The sequence below is a fragment of the Mesoplodon mirus genome (assembly GCF_964341445.2).
Source record: "Mesoplodon mirus genome assembly, chromosome: 8".
In the NCBI taxonomy this organism is placed as follows: domain Eukaryota; kingdom Metazoa; phylum Chordata; class Mammalia; order Artiodactyla; family Ziphiidae; genus Mesoplodon; species Mesoplodon mirus.
Genome location: NC_138984.1, coordinates 35070284 through 35091200, shown reverse-complemented (window position 1 = coordinate 35091200; position 20917 = coordinate 35070284). Strand labels below are relative to the sequence as shown.

The 20917-nt window shown below is 43.7% G+C and overlaps 1 protein-coding gene across 10 annotated transcripts in view; it reads left to right on the top strand.

Annotated features, from left to right (window-relative positions):
* LOC309809248 (CASP8 and FADD-like apoptosis regulator) overlaps nt 1–20917 on the top strand; it is a 91896-nt gene that overhangs the window by 23060 nt on the left and 47919 nt on the right. For 9 of the 10 annotated variants that reach the window (XR_014294832.1, XM_082630226.1, XM_082630231.1 and 6 more), the window contains 3 exons: nt 1823–1880; nt 4809–4858; nt 5545–5626. Coding sequence is in view for 9 of the 10 variants with exons in the window: in XM_082630226.1 (XP_082486352.1) it covers nt 1823–1880; nt 4809–4858; nt 5545–5626 (190 nt within the window). In the remaining variant the exon portion in view is untranslated. Of the gene's footprint in view, nt 1–1074; nt 1158–1822; nt 1881–4808; nt 4859–5544; nt 5627–20917 lie in introns of those variants that run through there. The other variant, XM_082630232.1, reaches the window with a different exon arrangement.

Here is a 20917-nt window from a genome sequence, read left to right as displayed (position 1 = left end):
TTCAGAGCTCAGATGGATGGTAAGCATTATACTGTCCAACACCCTCATTAAATAAATAAGGACATTTAGGCCTAAGGAACATTAAGTGACTTCCCACCTCTACCTACCGCCAGACCTGGGCCAGTCCATACTCCTTTCTCTACACCATGGTGTATTTAATAAACTACATGGTATCATGTCATAGCTTAGATATATCTGTCATTTTTTTCAAGAATTAAATATGCTTTTTTTTGTCCTTCTGAATCTCTATGATACCAAATCATGAGAGAAAACTGATTTAGGATTCAGATCCAGATTTTCTGGGCTTTCTCTGCTATTGTCTATCTAACATAAATTATACTGTCATTCTTAGTTAAAAGCCTGCCATATTTTTGTTATTGTCTTTCTATTTTGTTAATGCAAGTAATTGTATTCACTGTCCATGTAGCCTATTAGGAACCCACATGCTCTGTGTGTAAATTTTTCTTTAAATTTGCAATATTAATCTGTGACCCTGATCATTCATTCATTTAGTTAGCAGGCACTGTGGCATATGGATTCAGTGAATTCCTCACAAGATTTGGGAACTGAATACCTGGATGTTAACTCATACAAGGCTGCAAAAGTGCTTTAAAAATTATGGTGGCATTAAATAACACATGATACCAACATACTATAGAATAAAGAAGTTGTGGGAATTCCTTGGCGGTCCAGTGGTTAGGACTCCGTGCTTCCACTGCAGAGGGCACGGATTTGATCCCAGGTTGGGGAACTAAGATCCCTCAAGACGCACTGTGCAGCCAAAAAAAAAAGTTGTGACTCTGTAATATAATGCTTTTTATATTTATCTGCAATAAATCTAGCTTTGATTCCATGTTATATCTCTTTAATAGTATGTAAAAGTGAATGCACACCTATGTGGGGTTCCAAATTCTATCTAATATCATTATCCTCTGGCTAAGTCATTGGTTATTAGTGATAAAAGCAACTTATATGTTTTTCTTTCATTTAGATGCACAGACTTAGCTACAGACACAGCTTAATAAATAGTGTACTTCTCTCTTTTGGCTAGGATAGCTTCAGAGGAGAACTGTCACTTGAAAGCTGAGCGTATCAGATGGTTGACAGTGTGTGCTATGTGTACCTTACACAGGACCTGTCATCTGAGAAGAGAAGGGGTCTGTTCAGTCTTTCACTCTCTGATTCATCCCATTCTGGCCCTCAGAAGGGTAGCTAATTTTCAAGAACCACTCCCACATGTGGCTTATGTGTAGCTAGGCATTATAGAAAAATAATAACTGGACATTTATTAAGCACTTCTGTGTGCTTAAAAGGCACTGTGCTGAGTACTTTGTGTACATTTAATCTTCAAAAAAATTATAAGGTAAGTACTATTATTATCCTCATTTTGAACATAAAGAAACAGACATACAGTTAAAGAACTTGCTCAAAGTTACATAGCTAGTAAGTGGCAGAATCCCACTCCCACTCTTAACCATACTGTACCTTGCCTCTGTGTTAAAGATCAGGTTGAATGTCAATTGCATGTTCCAACAGCTTTTTCTAACTTGGAGCTATTGTAGCAACTCTCCTATACCATTTCTAAATGCTAGTTGAGCATATTTACACATTCATTGTATTTTCACTTTGAATTGCTACTTTGGCCATAGAATATGGATTTATGGAGTTAATGGCTCTTGCTAGCCTTCTTTGGATAATTTAACAGTGAATTGATATTTTTATTTTTTCCTGGGTAAGAATCCTATCGAGATATTTAAAGAGGTGTAATATAATGTCTCTGAAAAATGAATAGGGAGTGTGACCTTATTTTTTATATTTGAAGCTCCAGAATGGGAGGAGTAAAGAACACAGACTCATCATGGGACAACGTGACACTCAGAGTAAGACCAGCTTTTCTTTATATTCATTCTTTATAAATGATTGATAATTCAAGTACAGAATGTTGCATTTTTAGAGTTGCCTTTCTTTTATCTACATATTTTAATTAAGTTCTCAAAATAAAAAACAGTTAAACTCTTAAAATGTATTCATTGGCATTTCTAGGTATCTATCAAATTAGCTTATTTGAATTTAAACACCTTTTACTTCATCAGCTTCATCATCTTGACTATATTTTTTAAGAGATACAACATTTATACCTGAAATAGAACTATAACCAGGCCATGTTAAACATTAATCTAGCCATGGTAATGAACCATGTTAAACCAAATATCTAGCAGCAGGAAGAAGAAAGGTTACTAGGATCTTGTTTTATAGCCCATGTAATAAATCTAGATACTGTACAGATGACATTCCCCACCCCTACAAAGAAAGGAAGAAAAAAAAAACACCTAGTCATTTCAACCATAAGATTTAAGGGATTTAAGATCCCTCTCATCGCTCTTAAAACATCAGCACTTGATCCCATCATTTTCAAGAAGTGTATTTTTTGCTTGTCTTGAGTCCTCCTTGAAGTGAGGGCTGAGACTCAGTCTCTTACTGTAGTACTTAAGAACTCCCGGAGGTGGGGCTGCATAGACAGGTAAGGAGGACTCAGTCTTCCCTGAGGAGCTTGGAATTTGTGTGCAGGGGCGATCCTGAATGCAGAGAGCAGGGCAGTGGCCTGATGGAAACCTCCTCTATATGGCAACACCTCATGACTCAGCCGACATGCTGTCTGTGTGCACCTGCAAGCATTCTGCCCAGCTCAGCCAGATGGAGCAGCTCATGCCCAGCATTCCCTATGTAAAAGTCAGCTCTCCAGCAAAAGCTGTTGAGGAGCAAATTAATTTCTGAGGTGACAGTATGTTTCTTAAAACACTGGTGAGGTGGTGAGAATTAGCTGTTTAAAATGGGAGACCTGGTAGATTTGGATAGGAATTTAAAATAATCAGTGTTTTTTCCATTGGGCTGCCTGATGGCAGGTTTATCCTTGATGGTAATTAAACAGGTGAGGTAAGTGAGGCTCCCAACAGCCCTGCAGATCCTTAGGAGAGCTAGTTGCCTGCTTTTGCCTGGATGTGGTTCATTTGCTAGTAAAAGAGAAAAGCATCCTGATAACTTGACCTTAATCTAATAGAAGTTTAAAATAATCAAGTATTCATATTATTTTGGACTTCCAAATAGATTTCAACTGGATGATGATGATAATAACTACAATTTATTAAGCACTTTTAGTAAGTGCTAAGTGCCCTGAACTGAGATGGACATATTACATATATTATTTTGCGTGTTTTTAAAATTCTGTTAAGCCATGATTGCTAAAATACAAAAAGATAAAGTGAAATTTCCTCTTAATTCTGAGTATCAGACATAACCACTATTAATGTTTGATCTGTGTACCTCTAGTAAGTATATGTAGGTATATGCACGCAAACACATGTAAAATTTTTAAGTACGTTGGCTCCATATTATACATATTTTTCAGTAATCTGTTTTTCACTAAGTACATCCTGCATATCTTTTCTTGTCAAATACATAAATATTTCTCATATCCTTTTTAACATTGCATAGTATTCCATTGTATATATCATAATTTATTTAACCAGTTTCATGTTGGTAGACTTCTAGTTTCTTTCTAGCTTAGGGCCATTACAAACAGTCCTTCAGTACATCTCCTTGACATTTTTGCACACGTGCTCTATTATTTCCTTAGGATAAACTTCTAGAAGCAGAATGTTGGTTTAAAGGGTATTGCCAATTGTCCTTTAAAAAGGCTGTTTCAGGGCTTCGCTGGTGGCGCAGTGGTTGAGAGTCCGCCTGCCAATGCAGGGGACACGGGTTCCTGCCCCAGTCTGGGAAGATCCCACATCCCACATGCCGCGGAGCGGCTGGGCCCGTGAGCCATGGCCACTGAACCTGCGCGTCCGGAGCCTGTGCTCCGCAATGGGAGAGGCCACAACAGTGAGAGGCCTGCGTACCGCAAAAAAAAAAAAAAAAAAAAAAGAAGACTGTTTCAACTTATACAGCATTACCATTTGAAAGTATTCATTTCCCCCAAACCTTACCAAATATTGGCATTTTCTTTGCCTGTCTTTAGACATTATTTCTCATTTTTGCAGCAGTCATAAATTAGATGCTCATCTCAGAGATTAAAAAACAAAACAAGGCAAACAAAACCCAACACACCCTGAGACTTCAGAAACTTGCCCAAGATCACAGGACTTGTTAGTGATGGTGCTAGGGTTTCAGCCAGCCCTTTATGGCTTCAAAACTGGTGGTTTCTCCACCTCCCCGGGACTAGTAAAGTCATTTTTTATCTACAGAGTTTGCTCTAGGTTCATTTATATTTCCTAAGCCCACTGTCCCCTATCTTACCATTGACATTTTATTTTATGATCTCCCAATATCACTGGACTAAGAAAACATGGCCATCTGTTCTATAAGTGGCAAACCCACAAAAGCTTTCCCTTCTCTGTGTCTCTAAGGTTGTTCCCTTGAGGCATTGTGCACAATTTCAGCACATGCAGTAAAGCTATTGATATTGTTGGGTGGTTAGTTTATTAAATTCTCCCTATCAGGTTAAAACCTCAGCAGTCACTGGGTCCTTACCTGGAGAAGGGCAAGGGAGAGGCTTCTTTTACTTCTATTTAAGCAGTTTTTCTACATAACCCCTGTTTAGCATGGGGACTTGTGTTTTCTTATCAGTTAGGTTTTTCAGTGTGAGGTTAGAAGCTTGGGGCTGAGTATAGCTGGGGAAAGAAAAGACAGTAGGGGGAAGAAAATAGGGAGAGAAAAATGGTGAGACATAAAGAAACGCAGCCCGCAGGGACTAGGATTAGGGCTAGTTCTCCTTCAGCTTTGTAAATGATTTCTCTCTCATCCCTCAGGAGAACCAGTGAAGACACCCATTCAGGAATCAGAAGCATTTTTACCTCAGGTACAGAATAAATGATCTGATTTGGTATTGTATTGTAAGCACAGTATCTGTGGAGAACACTGATGGCTTTAAAAATATCTGTCCATTAAGAATTCTTTGTAACAACAGGATGCTGAGGGTGTGCTATTCTGAGAACTCTTCTGTTCTAAAGGGGGACCTTGGATGTAGCAAAGAGAAAGATGTTGAAGTGGATTGCATTAGTGAACCTTGGAATGCAGGAAAATTCCAAAGTGGCATTTCTCTTCTCAGCTGAGTGATGGCTGAATATATAAATAAGCAGTGACACTGAACCTTGACTTGTTCTGACTTTTTCTATGCTGATACCTCTTCTCCATAATAGAAAGGCCTCCTTTTGTATTGGTTTGGAAAGATATCACTTGTCCAATCTCAGGTTACTGTGGAAACATATGACCCATCTTTTCTCTGTGTTTTAAATTATCTTTATCCCACAAAGCTAAGACATGCGTAAAGAGACTGCAATTTTTATTAAAATTAAATAGAAACTGAAATAGCTTGTTGATATGGAAGGGAAATGTCAGCTGTGATGACTTCAGCCTGTGTCTATTGAGTGACTCACCTGCCAAAAGGAAATTTAAGGAAATCCAAAAGAAAAGATCACATGGGTGGAATCTTGAGGAAAAAAAACAATGTTTAGGGTCTTTAACAATCCCTGCTTTCCTCTCCAGCACGTACTGGAAGAGAGATACAAGATGCAGAGCAAGCCCCTGGGAATCTGCCTGATAATTGATTGCATTGGCAATGACACAGGTAGGTGTGAATGCTCCAGATGAAATGATGCTCCCACAGTGAGATCACAGTGAGATCACGGCACACACAAGCTGTGTTCATCGAGTGATCCACACTAGCTGCTGTAACAAACCAATGCCAAAATGTGGTTTCACACATGAAGGGTAGTTTCTCACTCATGTTGCAGTCTGGTGCAGGTGGTACTGTAGAGCTTTGTTCCATGTGCTCATCAGTGGCGTCATCATCTGAGGGCTTGGAGTTTTCCTCAGGATCCTCTATATCTGGCTGGTGGATGAAGGAAGCGAGTGGAAGATCTCACAAGAGACTTTAGGGGCAGGCCTGAAAGTGATATGCATCATTTCCACCCTCATTCCTTTGGTTAGAACTCATGTGCCCCATCCAACCACAGTAGACAAGTTGTGTGTCATGAGGAAAATGAAAGGAGGTTGGGGGAACATATAGCGTTGTCTCTGGCACAAAGGCAAACTTTATGAAAGTTGGTGAGCTTCAGTCTTGTCTTTCCATGCTGGATGCTGTGGCAGGGAGGAGTCCTGGGATCCAAAGGGGGGTTTAAAATGGAAAGTTTTCTGGGCTTCAGTATTATCAGATACCCCATCATTTCACCTAGATAGACTCTGAAAGCTTTTCTGGGGAACATTAAAAATAGGATGGGCTTCCCTGGTGGCGCAGTGGTTTAGAGTCCGCCTGCCGATGCAGGGGACACGGGTTTGTGCCCTGGTCCGGGAAGATCCCACGTGCCGCGGTGCGGCTGGGTCCGTGAGCCATGGCCGCTGAGCCTGAGCATCCGGAGCCTGTGCTCCGCAAAGAGAGAGGCCACAACAGTGAGAGGCCCGCGTACCCCCCCCAAAAAAAAAAAAAAAAGGATAAATTTGTGTTCACTTAGAGGCAATGTGTCCCTTAGTTCTGTCACCCTGGACTTTGGTTACTGGCCTGAGTGTGTACTACCTGTGTGTCAACTTTGGATCTGAATCGATTCTTTTGCTCAGTTGTTGGATGTCTGACTCGAACTGAATTAGTCACTGATGATGCATCAAAAAAGAAGAAAAGCCTAGATAAGTACAATAACATTTGGTTTAATTATTTATTTCTTTCTTTAAAAAAAAATTATTTATTTAAATAAATTAATTTATTTATATTTGGCTGCGTTGGGTCTTCGTTGCTGCGCGCGAGCTTTCTCTAGTTGCGTCGAGCGGGGGCTACTCTTGGTTGCGGTGCGTGGGCCTCTCATTGCGGTGGCTTCTCTTGTTGAGGAGCGCGGTCTGTAGGAGCACGGGCTTCAGTAGCTGTAGCTCGCGGGCTTCAGTAGTTGTAGCTCGTGGGCTCTAGAGCGCAGGCTCAGTAGCTGTGGAGCACGGGCCCAATTGCTCTGCGGCACCAGGGCTTGAACCCGTGCCCCCCGGCACTGGCAGGCGGATTCTCAACCGCTGTGCCACCAGGGAAATCCCTATCTCTTTCTTGAAAGGATTGCTCCTTCTATTTCCACAGTTGTCCAGCTTCTCAACATTCTCTTAGAATGAGTCAGAACTGTCTTCTAGGCTCACTTAGAATGTTACCATGGTGAGTTTTATGGGAAGAGAATCCAAGAGAAGATCAAATTAGCAAATATTAAGCTGAATTTCCCAGGATTTCATGTATGATCTCACTTTCTCATGTCCTATATTTGGATGGATGTAAGAAATGCTATCTCCTGAGCTATAGATGTGTCCTTTATTTATTTATTTAATTTTATTTTTCTTAAATTGAGGTGTAGTTGATGTACAAGACGTGTTCTTTCTGTTTTAGCCATTAGTATTCACATAAGAATGAGAAAATATTTTCTCAGTGAGTAACTTCCTGCTTTAAAAGAGATTGTGTAATTGTCCTCCTCTTTTGGTTGTAATCAGTTATGCTTCATGCGTTAGCAGGAAGTTCCCAGCTGGACTTGGTGCAGGATGTGTATCTGTTGTATGAGGAGAACCACAAAGATAAAGCCATGACTTGTTGTGAATTTGTGGCTATAATCCACTGTCTGCTTCCCTTGCTGAGTTAGGGGCCTCTTTTAGGCAGGGACTGAGTGTATATTTGTATTTTTCTGTATTATAGGATTGTGATCAGAGTTGAGCCCTAGAATACGACTGTGTGGGTTTGAATCATGGCTTTGCCATGGCTTAGCTTGTTACCTGTGGCAGTTTTTCTAGCCTCTCGGTAGCTCAGTTTTTCTCCTGTAAAATGAGTTAATAACAGGACCCGCCTCATACGGAGGTTGGGAGGAGTGAATGAGTCCTACCTGTAAAGAACTTAGGGCAGTGCCTGACACACACTGTAAGCACGTACTAAATGCCAGTTAATGTTATTTGTCCATTTTGTTTGTTTAATTTTAGCTGCAAACCACTGAGCTAGAACTTGCCATGGCTTTGTGCTTGGTACAGGGAGCCTGACCCAGACAAGTGAGGGACCAGAGAACTGGAGTCCTGAGGCCTGCTCTGGGCTCATGGGGGAGTGGGGCAGGTCCCCATAGCCTGGGGCTAACTGGAATAGAAGGGGTAACACCAAGAGGGGGTAACTTTTGGGGACATACACAGGTGGATAGCTGGGGAGACTACTACTAGTCATGGTATGAGCGGGCATGACAGAGAAAGAGAATCTGAACACAAACGCCAGGGGGAGGGAGGGCAGAGAGTGGCATGGTCTGATGGGAGAGAAAAATGGAAAGGAGCGTAGAATCAGAATCTCTAGGAGCTGGAGCAGGGGGCCTCTTTGATGAGGTAAGAACAGGTATTGGCCTGAGGTGCATTTGTACATCTGCTTCCTTGACTCAAGCTCTCCCTGCCTCTGGGAACAATACAAATAACTGGGCTTGAGGCCACATCTACAACGCCCTTGGGCTCAGGTGGCTAACTGACAGGTAAAGAAACCAGACAGCACACTCTTACTCCTGTTGTGTTGTGGCTTTTATCAGCTGACGGGTCCTGAATCCACGTATACACGCAGCTGAGACTCAGAACAGCAGGAGAGTATTAATTAATGTGAAGTGGATGACACAGTTTCTTCTCACACTCCTGCTCTAGGCCTCCAGCTCTTCAGTTTCCAATTCCCCTCCCAGCGATTTTTCTCTGAGGACTCCAGGCTGGGAATCCTGCTTGGATTGACAGTAGTCTTAATTATGTGCAACACGTTTCATTTCTTCATTTCCTAACAGCCCAGTTCGTCTAGGTGATTCTGTGGGGTTTCCTATGTCTCTTCCCTAGTTAACTTTCTCACTTGGTTAACGCTGAACATTTGGGATGAGTGCAGGAGTCTGGCAATAAACATTATTACTAGACATGAGGGCTCTCACTTCTTGTAATAAATCTCTTATACATATCACTGTATTATCTTATTGGTTCTTTTCTCTGGAGAACCCTGACTAATACAAGTTTTTGTGTGGACATATATTTTCAATTCTCCTGAGTGCGATTGCTGGTAAATACTGCGCCCCTCACCACCTTTTTTTAAAACTGTCTCAACTTCTCTTCCTCTTCACAGCTTCTTGCCCAGAGCCACTTCAGCAGCCCACTAATTATTCTCTCTTCCTAAGGATCTAACTCTCTCAAACCCATAAAAAAAAAAAAAGAAAGAAACTAACAATAATATGGTAAGACTAACCTGAGGGTGGTAGTGATCAGGGTGTAAATTCTTTTTGTTGTTGTTGCTGTGTTGGGTATTCGTTGGTGCGCGCGGGCTTTCTCTAGTTGTGGTGAGTGCGGGCTACTCTTCGTTGTGACGTGTGGGCTTTTCATTGTGGTGGCTTCTCTTGTTGTGGAGCACGGGCTCTAGGGCACGCCGTCTTCAGTAGTTGTGGTGCTCGGGTTCAGTAGTTGTAGCTCTCGGGCTCTAGAGCGCAGGCTCAGTAGTTGTGGTGCATGGGTTTAGTTGCTCCACAGCATGTGGGATCTTCCCGGACCAGGGATCAAACCCATGTCCCCTGCATTGGCAGGCAGATTCTTAACCACTGCGCCACCAGGGAAGTCCCAGGGTGTAAAATTTATTAAAAATATACTATGTGTCAGGTGCTTTGCTAATTCCTTTACGGGGATTCTCACTTAATTTTCATAAATATTACTGCAAGATAGGTACTATTATCCCCATTTTCAAGGTGAGCAAGCAGAGCACAATAAACTCCCTTTCTAACTTTTCTAGTTAAGTAATAGAGTCGGGATTTGAAAGCTTGACTGCAAAGCCTCTGCTTTTAGCTACTTTGCTGTAAGTTCCATGCGGGTGGGGAGCTTTTCCTATGTGTCTCCAGAACCTGGAACCATGCCTGGTACGTGGGAGCTCAGTAAATATTTGTTGGGTGAATGAATGAAGGAGTAAGCTCTACTGGTCTTGGTGTGTTTCTAAAACCATTCCTTTGTACCTGTAGAATCTGGAAGACTCTCTTATACCTATCTTTTCCTGTCCTCAAAAAAAAAAAATCAGACTTTTATCCAGAATATGTAATTTCCCCAAACCTTTATAGATTTATTCTTCCTTTATCCCATAAATGTTTATTGCACCCCTACTATTGCAGAACACCATGCTTGGGACTTCCCTGGTTGCCCAGTGGTAAAGAATCCGCCTTCCAATGCAGGGGATGTGGGTTTGATCCCTGGTCGGGGAACTAAGAAAAGACAAATACTGTATGCTAACACATATATATGGAATCTAAAAAAAAAAAAACACATGGTTCTGAAGAACCTATGGGCAGGACAGGAATAAAGACGCAGACATAGAGAATGGACTTGAGGACATGGGGAGGGGGAAGGGTAAGCTGGGACAAAGTGAGAGAGTGGCATGGACATATATACACTACCAAATGTAAAATAGAGAGCTAGTGGGAAGCAGCTGCATAGCACAGGGAGATCAGCTTGGTGCTTTGAGACCACCTAGAGGGGTGGGATAGGGAGGGTGGGAGGGAGGGGATATGGGGATATATGTATACGTATAGCTGATTCACTTTGTTATACAGCAGAAACTAACACAAAAATGTAAAGCAATTATACTCCAATAAAGATGTTAAAAAAAATAACTTAAATATAAAAAGCAGTGAATGGGGCTTCCCTGGTGGCGCAGTGGTTGGGAGTCCGCCTGCCGATGCAGGGGACACGGGCTCATGCTCCGGTCCGGGAGGATCCCACATGCCACGGAGAGGCTGAGCCCGTGAGCCATGGCCGTTGAGTCTGCGCATCCGGAACCTGTGCTCCACAACAGGAGAGGCCACAGCAGTGAGAGGCCTGCGTACTGCAAGAAAGAAGAAAAAAAAAAAAAAAAAGCAGTGAATGGTATAGTTGACACACCAAATCATGTTACTGCAGTAAAAGATAAGTTTGGTAGAGTACTGAAGCAAAAAGAAATAAGTTCATATTAAAGTTTGGACACATAAATTATTCAAATTAAAAACAAAAACAAAAGACCCCACCATGCTTGGCCCTTTGTGAAGCAGGTATGGAGGCCATGAAGTAGAGTCTGGCCTCAGAGCCACATTGTGAACAAAGATAAGGTTATAAGGTTATTGTTTGGTGGCTCATTCTTGAGAAGAATCCTTGGAGTAGTCAGTAACCTCTTCTTGGAGCAGACATGGAAACTTAAGGTTTTGAGGCTAATTCGTTCAGTGGCTTTGTGCTTGGTGTCCTCCGTGTTGCGTCACCTGTGTCAGAGACCTAGCGAAGCTAGACCTGTGCGAGGCCCTGCTTCAAGGTGCTCTGACATAGCAGTGGACTTTTGCTCTGGTTTGGAGCCAAGAAGTGAAAGCCTCACATCACAGACACTGGACTCTGGACCTTGACCTAGGGCTCTGGCTGGTTTTTAGGCTGCTGACTGAAAGCTGGTGTTAGCAGATTTTAAGAGGACGTGTTTATTCCTCTCTTTTCTCCCTGCTCTTTCTGAAAAGCTTGAAGATTTTTCTATACTTTTAACCAGGCTAAGGCTTAGATTCTTCTAGCAGATGCTGCACGTTTCCCTGGGAAATCTTGCCTAAGAAACTTCCTCTTCTAACAGAGCAGCTAGTCCTGAAAGCCCGGAGTTGATCGTAGAGATCTTTGCAGTGGTGTTGATTGCAGCTTGGCTGCTCCTTGGGGTTACCCAGCCTCCTTTCCTCATTTTCCCTTAATGGAATGGGCAACAAGCCAAATCAGTAGCATGTTCCTGCACTGATAGATGTAAACATATCTCAGCAAGGGGAATCGGAGCAGCCACTGTGGCCTCTGCTCCTGAGCTTTGAAAACACGTGGTAAGTCACACATGAGTTGGTAGATGGAGGCTTTGTTCCCATGGAGCGGCTACTGCTGCCTGCCAGCTTGAGTGCCAAGGAAGTGGGGTCTTCCCTCTTAACCCCTGCGGGATTAGCAAACTATTAACGATAGCTTCCCTGTGGGCAAAAGACCAGGAAGTCTGTGGTGGTATGCTTTTTTTTTCTGGGCATTCTTATCCTCTGAGATTAAGCAGCCATTCAGTTGGAAACCTAGCATCACTAATGAAATTTCCCTTTAAATCAGTGCTACATAGCAAACCCTTTTTTCACAGACAGCATAAAGCTAGGGTATAAAGAATTATAGGTCCAAGATCCCTTATTGGAGACCCTTGTATTTCAAAATTTTAAAGTTTTAAGAGTTCAGAAAGATGACATGGCCCATATACTGTAATTTATAAAACATTCCAGTGGGTTCTAGGGCAGTACCCCATAATCAAATATGTGACTATTTCTACAGCAAAAGGAATGGATACTTACACTAAGTGGAATAAAGACTATAAATAGCTTCTCATCGGTTCAGGAAAGGTTTTGCCACAAAATGAGTCAGGGAAAAGAACCTAAGTTTTTCAGAGCTGTTGGGGTCTTGGAACTGTGGATAGGAGTGGTGGGTATGTGGAAAAGCAGAGGACTTTTAGGCCACCCGAGGGGCCACAGAAGCCTCTCTTGACATGTTTATTATTGATATTGTTTTCTCCTAAGAAAAGCTAGTCCAGAAGGAAATACTAGTGATCTTTTGTGCTTAAAAAAAAAAAAAAAGGGCTTCCCTGGTGGCGCAGTGGTTGAGAGTCCGCCTGCCGATGCAGGACACACGGGTCCGTGCCCCGGTCCGGGAAGATCCCACATGCCGCGGAGCGGCTGGGCCCGTGAGCCATGGCCGCTGAGCCTGCGCGTCCGGAGCCTGTGCTCCGCAACGGGAGAGGCCACAACAGTGAGAGGCCCGCGTACCGCAAAAACAAACAAACAAAAAAGACATTTATAAAGTAGTTTATAATTTCGAGTGTATATGGATTGTCCAGTAACACCCCCGATTGTTGGTGTCCCTGAACAAGTGGAAAGTCAGATTTGTACAAGCCCCACTCCCCCCAACCCCGCTTCCTCCCTCACTCTTTCTTCTGTCTTTATTCACCATCATCCTTCCACTTGGGGGCCTTTCCTTTGCCCTGTTTTTTTTGGAGCCGCAGCTGAATTGCACCTTTCCCATAATCTCCTCTCCAGGTGTCTTAGACCACACTGATCTTCCCTACTCTGATCTCCTATTTTACCTAAAATCCTACTGTTCTATGTGACATATCAGTCATTGTTTTGTGCACATTTATACACTTTGCTTCTCTAGCAAGATTATGGGCTCCTTGAAGAACAGGAACTACATTGTATACTTCATCTGTATCCCCTCATCACAGTGTTTCTGTAAGACAGGAAGAGGAACTTTGTAAAACATGAGTTTTGAGGTCAAGTGAGTTTAAGAAATAATTTGTTGGGCTTCCCTGGTGGCGCAGCGGTTGAGAGTCCGCCTGCCGATGCAGGGGACACGGGTTTGTGCCCCGGTCCAGGAAGATCCCACATGCCGCGAAGCGCCTGGGCCCGTGAGCCATGGCCGCTGAGCCTGCGCATCTGGAGCCTGTGCTCCGCAACGGGAGAGGCCACAACAGTGAGAGGCCCGCGTACCGCAAAAAAAAAAAAAAAAAAAAAAAAAAAGAAAGAATTTGTTCCTCTTTAGGAGATTTGCAGTGCATGTTGGCCTTAAAGTTTCCGAGCAGTGTTCCTGTAACGAAACCTGGTTAAGTCTTGTCAACCTTGCATTTCTCATTCACATTTGACCTCAAAACTCCCCTTTCCACTAAGAATATCCTTCCCACTTGTGTTCCATTCATGTGCTTTATAGTAATTTGAGCTGGGCTTATTAAAGGTGCTCAATAAGTGATCATAAATAGACTGAGGAAGCATCCCCTCTTTCTTATTTATTCTATACATTTATTTAATGAATCCCCTTTTTTAGATAGTGTCAAGATACATGTGAGCTCATTTTCGGTCAAAACACATTCTAAATGAATGAGATCATGACATTTTATTTAGTTCTTTGGATTTCATCTCAGTAGTCCCCAGACGGGTGGGTAATGCTGATCCTAGCCCTTCACTAACAGCCCTGTACTAATTTCAAGGCCAGAAGAAACCCCTCATCATTTCAGGAAGTTAATAAAGGAACAGCTGAATTTTACAGACATAGGGCTGGGTCAGGAGTGGGGTTTGCAGGGTGGGTAGAAGGAGAAGTGGGACTAATGCAGTTGGTTGAAGCTTTATTTTCCAAACTCAACACCCACATTTTTCTTCCCCTATTTGCAAGTAAGGACAAGGAAGTTACTGTTGATACATGGGACACAGAATCTGGCTGCTCTGAGTCCATTTTAGTTTAGACTGTAGAGACCTCCCTATGGGTTCTAAGGAGGTATATTCCATGCAAGAGAGGCATCGCAGGCAGGCTCCATGATTTGTGGTGCAGTGGCTGCCTTTATGTTCTTTAAAACTAATATGTTTGAATAAGCACTCACAGTTTGCAAAGCATCTTGACAGAAATCTCAATGGGTCCTCTCAGCCACCTTCTGGAGGACACGGTATAGGCATTGGTATTGATCCATTTTATATATGAATAAACTACAGGTGTAATTTGTTCAAAGTCACACTGTCACAACCCCCTTGATCCTATAAATTAGACTGGGCTATATCTGTGTTCTTGCTGGCCCAAGAGAGAACAACAGCTGGCATCAGTCCTCACCAACTGATAGAGGAAAGATGTGCTGTTATTGGGAAATGCCAGCTGTGATGACTTCAGGCTGTGTCCATTGAGTGACTGTTGCCACAGGGATATTTAAGGGATGCTCCATCTTGGTCTGAGGCCCATCCAGATTGGTGTTCTGATTGGCCTTATACTTGGCCTTGGGGACTTCTATGGCTTTTGGGTTCACCTCCAGCTTTTAGCCCTTTTCCTTCTGTTGTATTAGGTAAGGACTTCCTGCCCTAGACCTCAGATTCGCATCTCCTTCTTAGCTCTTCTGCTAGTGTAAGTTAGTTTTTTTTCAGGACCAGTTAGTTTTTTTTCAGGACCAGGCAAGGTTCAGACCAGTAAGTGGGTGGAAGAGCCAGGACTGAAACTCAGATCTTGTGATTCCAAGACTGTTCCTCTTTCACCCGTATCACGCAGCTGCCTGCTGACTGCCTTGTGACAGCCCAGCTGCTGCTTCAGCCAGAACCTGCGGGGAGCCCAGATAAAGAAAGGAGGTTAAGGCACAGGGCAGCATGTGTTCTGTCCAGACCTCTGCGTATCAGGATGGAAAGGGAGACTGTGGCTTTCTTTCAAGGACTTTGATAAGGGAGTAAATCTATCAGTGAAAAGAGGCTTTTGAGGGGAGCAAGCCAGTCTGAGATAACAAGCAAACAAAAGAGCTTCGCGTCTGGTGTTTCTCTGTTTGCTTCTGCCCCCTAGAGGAGAGAATGCTCCATGACCGGAGAGTGTGACTCCTGAAAGGGAGAGTTTGGACTAAAGCAGTGGGGACGGCACTGGGGTCCTAGTCCAGGTTCTCTCACATGGTACAGCACTTGGTTTCATCCCGAGCACAGAACTGGGTACTGAAGCCTTGCCTACACCCTCAGAAGCCGTGCCTAGTGGGCGGTGCTGCTACGCCTTTTCTACCACTCTGAGATCCTATGTGGACAAGTGAGGTATTTAATAGGTTTTCAGCAACTGTCATTTCCTGATAATACTTACTTATCACAGGGTTTTAAGGGGGTTGGCACCTTCTTTATATCTCTTCATTATGACGTGACATATATATATATATATATATATATATACAAATTCATTTTTTTCACCCTTACCTACGGGCCAGGCAGAAGGAGAAAAGTAAGTAGCCTAACTACATTCTTAGGGAATGGTTATTATCGTTTCCTTTTGTTGACTTACCTGGTGAATTAGTTATCTGATAATGTGTACAAATCACTCCAAAATTTAGTAGCTTAAAACAACAATATTCATTTATTTCTATCTTTCACAGTTTCTGTGGGTCTGGAATTTAGGAGTGGCTTAGCCAGGTTGTTCTGGCCCTGAGTCTCTTGGGAGGTTGTGGTCAGATGTCAGCTGGGGTCATCTGAAGGCTTGATTGGCTTTGGAGGGGCTTCTCGGGTACTCAGTCACGTGGCTGGTTGGTGCGAGGCCTAAGTTCTTCTCCATGGAGGCCTCTCCACGTGGCATTGGGGACCTGTATTGAGTGTTCTCAAGACATGGCAACTGGCTTCCCCCAGAGTGAGTTGTTCCACAGTGACCTGGCTTTGGAAGTCACGTTGTATCTCTTCTACCACATTCCACTCATTAGGCGGGGGGGGGGGGGGAATTACACTCTATCTTTTTAAGGGAGGAGTGTCAAAGAATCATGGGCTTATTTAAAACCGCCATATCTGGCAGGATGTGGGTCTGCTGAGTGGAATGTTCTACAAGACTCTATGTGATTGTGTCCAGATACTGCTCATAGGCTGGGTGAATTAAATTAAGAGCACACAAGCCAGCTCTTATTTGTCCAGTGGCTGCTTAGATTCCAGATTTTTGTTAACCCAAGGCTGTGTTTCTTTTCCAACTTTTAATCTTTTTCCGTTTCCTGCTGAGAAGCCAGAAGAGAAATTGTGATTACTTACTTTTACTTTTATAGTTTATTAGTGGTTGGTAAAGTTGGCAAGACAAGACAGTTGAAACTGTTGGTTGAAGCTGTGAGTCTCTGAATTATTTGTCTCTCCGTACTTCATATTGTTCCCATTTAATGTCGAGAATTGGGAATTTGTAGTAAACTGTTATATGTACCTTCAGTGATTTATCTCCCCTTGACCCCTTTGTGTGATGCCTAAACTGGTATGAGATAGGACCCCTCTGTTCCTTGGTGGAAGTTATAGGTACTCTGATTACTACCATGTTGTTTGGTTTGGGGTGAATGCAGTCGTAGGCTTCTGGAAGGTCATACCCCAGGGGAGGAACAGAAGTGGGTACATAGTCCTGAGACAGGGAAGCAAATCCAGAGAAGTGGCTAATAGTTTGGATGACAACCTGAATTAGGAGATTCTTGTTTAGCCTCTGGGCTTAGGACAGAATGGTTTTTCTGCTCTGAAAATGGACTAAGAACTGGAGGCATCCCTCAGACAAGGAGTAGAAAATTAATGGGTACCTCAAAAGGTTGTGGACTTTTTGAATGAGGAAGAGAAAGATGTCTCTCTTTGCTATTAGAAAGATGAAACAATTCGGTACCTACTTCTCCAATGAAGGCAAACGGAGCAGATGGGAACAAAGTAGGTGGGTAGGATTTCTAGGGTTCCAAGGCCATAGAAACTTCTAGAAGATGAACAAAAAGATTTTTAAAAAGAGAACAGGGAATATTTTTATTGAGCACCAGGAGCTTTATTTGTATTATCTCATGTCTGTGAAGACAGCATCCTCATAGGGTGGGTATCTTCACTTCCACTTAAAGCTAGGGAGACCCACTTCCTTAAAGCAATGCAGCCCATAGGTGTGGTGAGGTCAGTGTTAGAAGGCAGGCTTGTCTGCTTTTTCCACTGCCTTACACTGCTTCTCGAGGCAAAGTCAACCCAGGATTCCTGGAAACTAGGAGAAGAATCTCTGGGGGCCCTGTAGGGCAGGAGTCCCCAACCCTCCAGCCACTGACTGGTACCGGTCCAGGGCCACACAGCAGGAGGTGAGTGACTGGTGAGCAAGCGAAGCTTCCTCTGTATTTACAGCCACTCCGCATCGCTCGCATTACTGCCTGAGCTCCGCCTCCTGTCAGATCAGTGGCGGCATTAGATTTTCATAGGAGCACGAACTCTGCTGTGAACTATGCATGTGAGGGATCTAGGTTGCGCGCTCCTTATGAGAATCTAATGCCTGATGATCTGAGGTGGAGCTGAGGCAGTGAAGCTAGCGCTGGGGAGCAGCTGCAAGTACAGATGATCATTAGCAGAGAGGTTTGACTGCACAGTGACCATGTTAAATCAATTGCTTTCAGACTCATATCAAAACCCTATCAGTGAGTGGCAAGTGACAGTTAAGGTGCATCTGGTGGCAGGCTTTAAGTCAGAATTCAACACTTACTTTAGTCCACGCGTGGCCCGCCCATTATTTTATTTACCATTTCCGTCCACACCTCCTTCCCGCACTGCGCACTTGTCTCAGTCACAGTTTTGGTGAGCCCGCAAGCTAACCCTCGCCAAAATAGGTAAAAAACAAACAGTGCTGGAGAGCTTCTTTGAAAAGAGGGAGGGCTTCCCTCGTGGCGCAGTGGTTGAGAATCTGCCTACCAATGCAGGGGACACGGGTTCAGGCCCTGGTCCAGGAAGATCCCACGTGCCGCGGAGCAACTGGGCCCGTGAGCCACGACTACTGAGCCTGCGCGTCTGGAGCCTGTGCTCTGCAACAAGAGAGGCTGCGACAATGAGAGGCCCGCGCACCGCGATGAAGAGTGGCCCCCGCTTGCCGCAACTAGAGAAAGCCTCGCACAGAAACGAAGACCCAACACAGCCAAAAATAAATAATTAATTTTTAAAAAAAGAAAAGAAAAGAAAAGAGGGAAAGACCTAATGATGAGACAGCAGAAGACTCTAAGACCGCCAACAAAAAGAAAGCTTCATTTTAAAGGAAATACCAAGAGTCCTACTTAAATTATGGGTTCATTGCAACAAGTGATTCACATTCTCGAAGCCTGCTTTGTATAATTTGTGGCGACTGGCTATCCGACGGAGCCGTGAAACCTTCAAAACTGCTTCACTACGTGGAGACCAAGCACCCTGCATTAAAAGACAAGCCTTTGGGGACTTCCCTGGTGGTGCAGTGGTTAAGAACACGCCTTCCAATGCAGGGGGCACGGGTTCGAGCCCTGGCCTGGGAAGATCCCACGTGCCGCGGAGCAACTAAGCCCACAACTACTGAGCCTGCGCTCTAGAGCCTGTGAGCCACAACTACTGAGCCTGCGCGCCTAGAGCCCCTGCTCTGCAACAAGAAAAGCCTGTGCACCAAAATGGAGAGTAGCCACCTCTCGCTGCAACTAGAGAAAGCCCGTTCGCAGCAACGGAGACCCAACGCAGCCAAAAATAAATAAATAAATAAATTTATTTAAAAAAACAAACAAAACGACAAGCCTTTGGAGTTTTTCAAAAGAAAAAAACGTGAACACGAAGAACAGAAACAATCATTGAAGGCTACCACTTCATCAAATGTGTCTGCATTGAGAGCATCATTCTTAGTGGCTAACTGCATTGCTAAAGCTAAGAAGTCCTTTGCTACTGGTGAAGATCTGATCCTGCCTGTTGCTCAGGACATTTGTCGTGAACTTTTAGCAGAGGCTGCAGTTCAAAAGGTGGTACGTGTTCTTCTTTCAGCTAGCACCATAACTAGATGAATTGATGAAATAGCAGAGGATATTGAGACACAATTGTTAGAGAGGATTAATGAGTCACCGTGGTACTCAATCCAGGTTGACGAGTCTACCGATGCTGACAACAAGGCAACAATGCTTGTTTTTGCGCGATATATTTTTCAGGAGGATGTACATGAGGATATGTTATGTGCACTTTTGTTGCCAACCAACACCACAGCTGCAGAACTATTCAAGTCTTTGAATGATTACATATCAGGAAAACGGAACTGGTCATTTTGTGTTGGTATATGCACAGATGGAGCGGCTGCCATGACTGGATGGCTTTCTGGTTTCAGTACGGGTCAAAGAGGTCGCTTCTGAATGTGTGTCCGTAGCAAAATGCTGGCTAGCTGAAAAATGGTACCTGAACTTAACAATGTTTTGCAGGACATGGTTAAAATTATCAACGACATTAAAGTACATGCCCTTAACTCACATCTGTTCGTGCCCCTCTGTGAGGAGATGGACACAGAGCACACACATCTTCTCTTATACACAGAAGTGAGATGGCTTTCTAGAGGTAGATCACCGGCCAGAGTTTTTGAGTTACGAGAGCCGCTCCAGGGATTTCTTGTAGAAAAACAGTCACCACTGGCAGCACATTTCAGTGACACAGAATGGGTCGCAAAACTTGCTTACTTGTGTGACGTATTCAACCTGCTTGCCGAACTCAGTCTGTCACTTCAGGGGAGAATGGCAACTGTGTTCAAGTTGGCAGATAAAGTGACTGCATTCAAAGCCAAACTGGAATTATGGGGGTGACGAGTGAACATTGGGATTTTTGACATGTTTCAAACATTAGCAGAGATTTTGAAAGAGACTGAACTAGGGCCTTCTTTCTCCCAGCTGGTGCACCTATCTCAGCTTTCAAAAGAGTTTGAGCATTACTTCCCAACCACAAAAGACCCCCGAACTGGGAAGGAATGGATCTGCAACCCATTTGTGAATAAGCTGGGTGAATCGACTTTGTCCGCGCTAGAAGAGGATCAATTGCTTGAGATCACAAATGATGGTGGCCTTAAAAGTATGTTTGAGACAACTTCAAATCTCCATACCTTTTGGATTAAAGTCAAGGCGGAATATCCTGAGATTGCCACAAAAGCACGGAAAAGCCTGCTTTCATTTCCAACATCCTATCTTTGTGAAGCAGGGTTTTCTGCAGTGACAGCAACCAAAATGAGATTACGGAGTAGACTGGACATAAACAACACACTTTGGGTGTCACTGTCTCCCATCACCCCCAGATGGGACCATCTAGTTTCAGGAAAACAAGCTCAGGGCTCCCACTGATTCTGCATTATGGTGAGTTGTAGAATTATTTTGTTATATATTACAATGTAATAATAATTGAAATAAAGTGCACAATAAGTGGAAAGCACTTGAATCGTCCCGAAACTTCACCCCACCCCACCCCCAGTCTGTGGAAAAACTGTCTTCCACGAAACCGTTCCCTGGTGCCAAAAAGGTTGGTGACTGCTGCTGTAGGGCGTCTTGGCCAAGGGCACCCCCTTGCTTAGTCAAAGGCTACACTGGGAAGTAGGTCATGAGAGGAGCTGAGGAGTCTGGGAATGGTCCCAGCTTAGATCCAGGGGCCTCCGGATC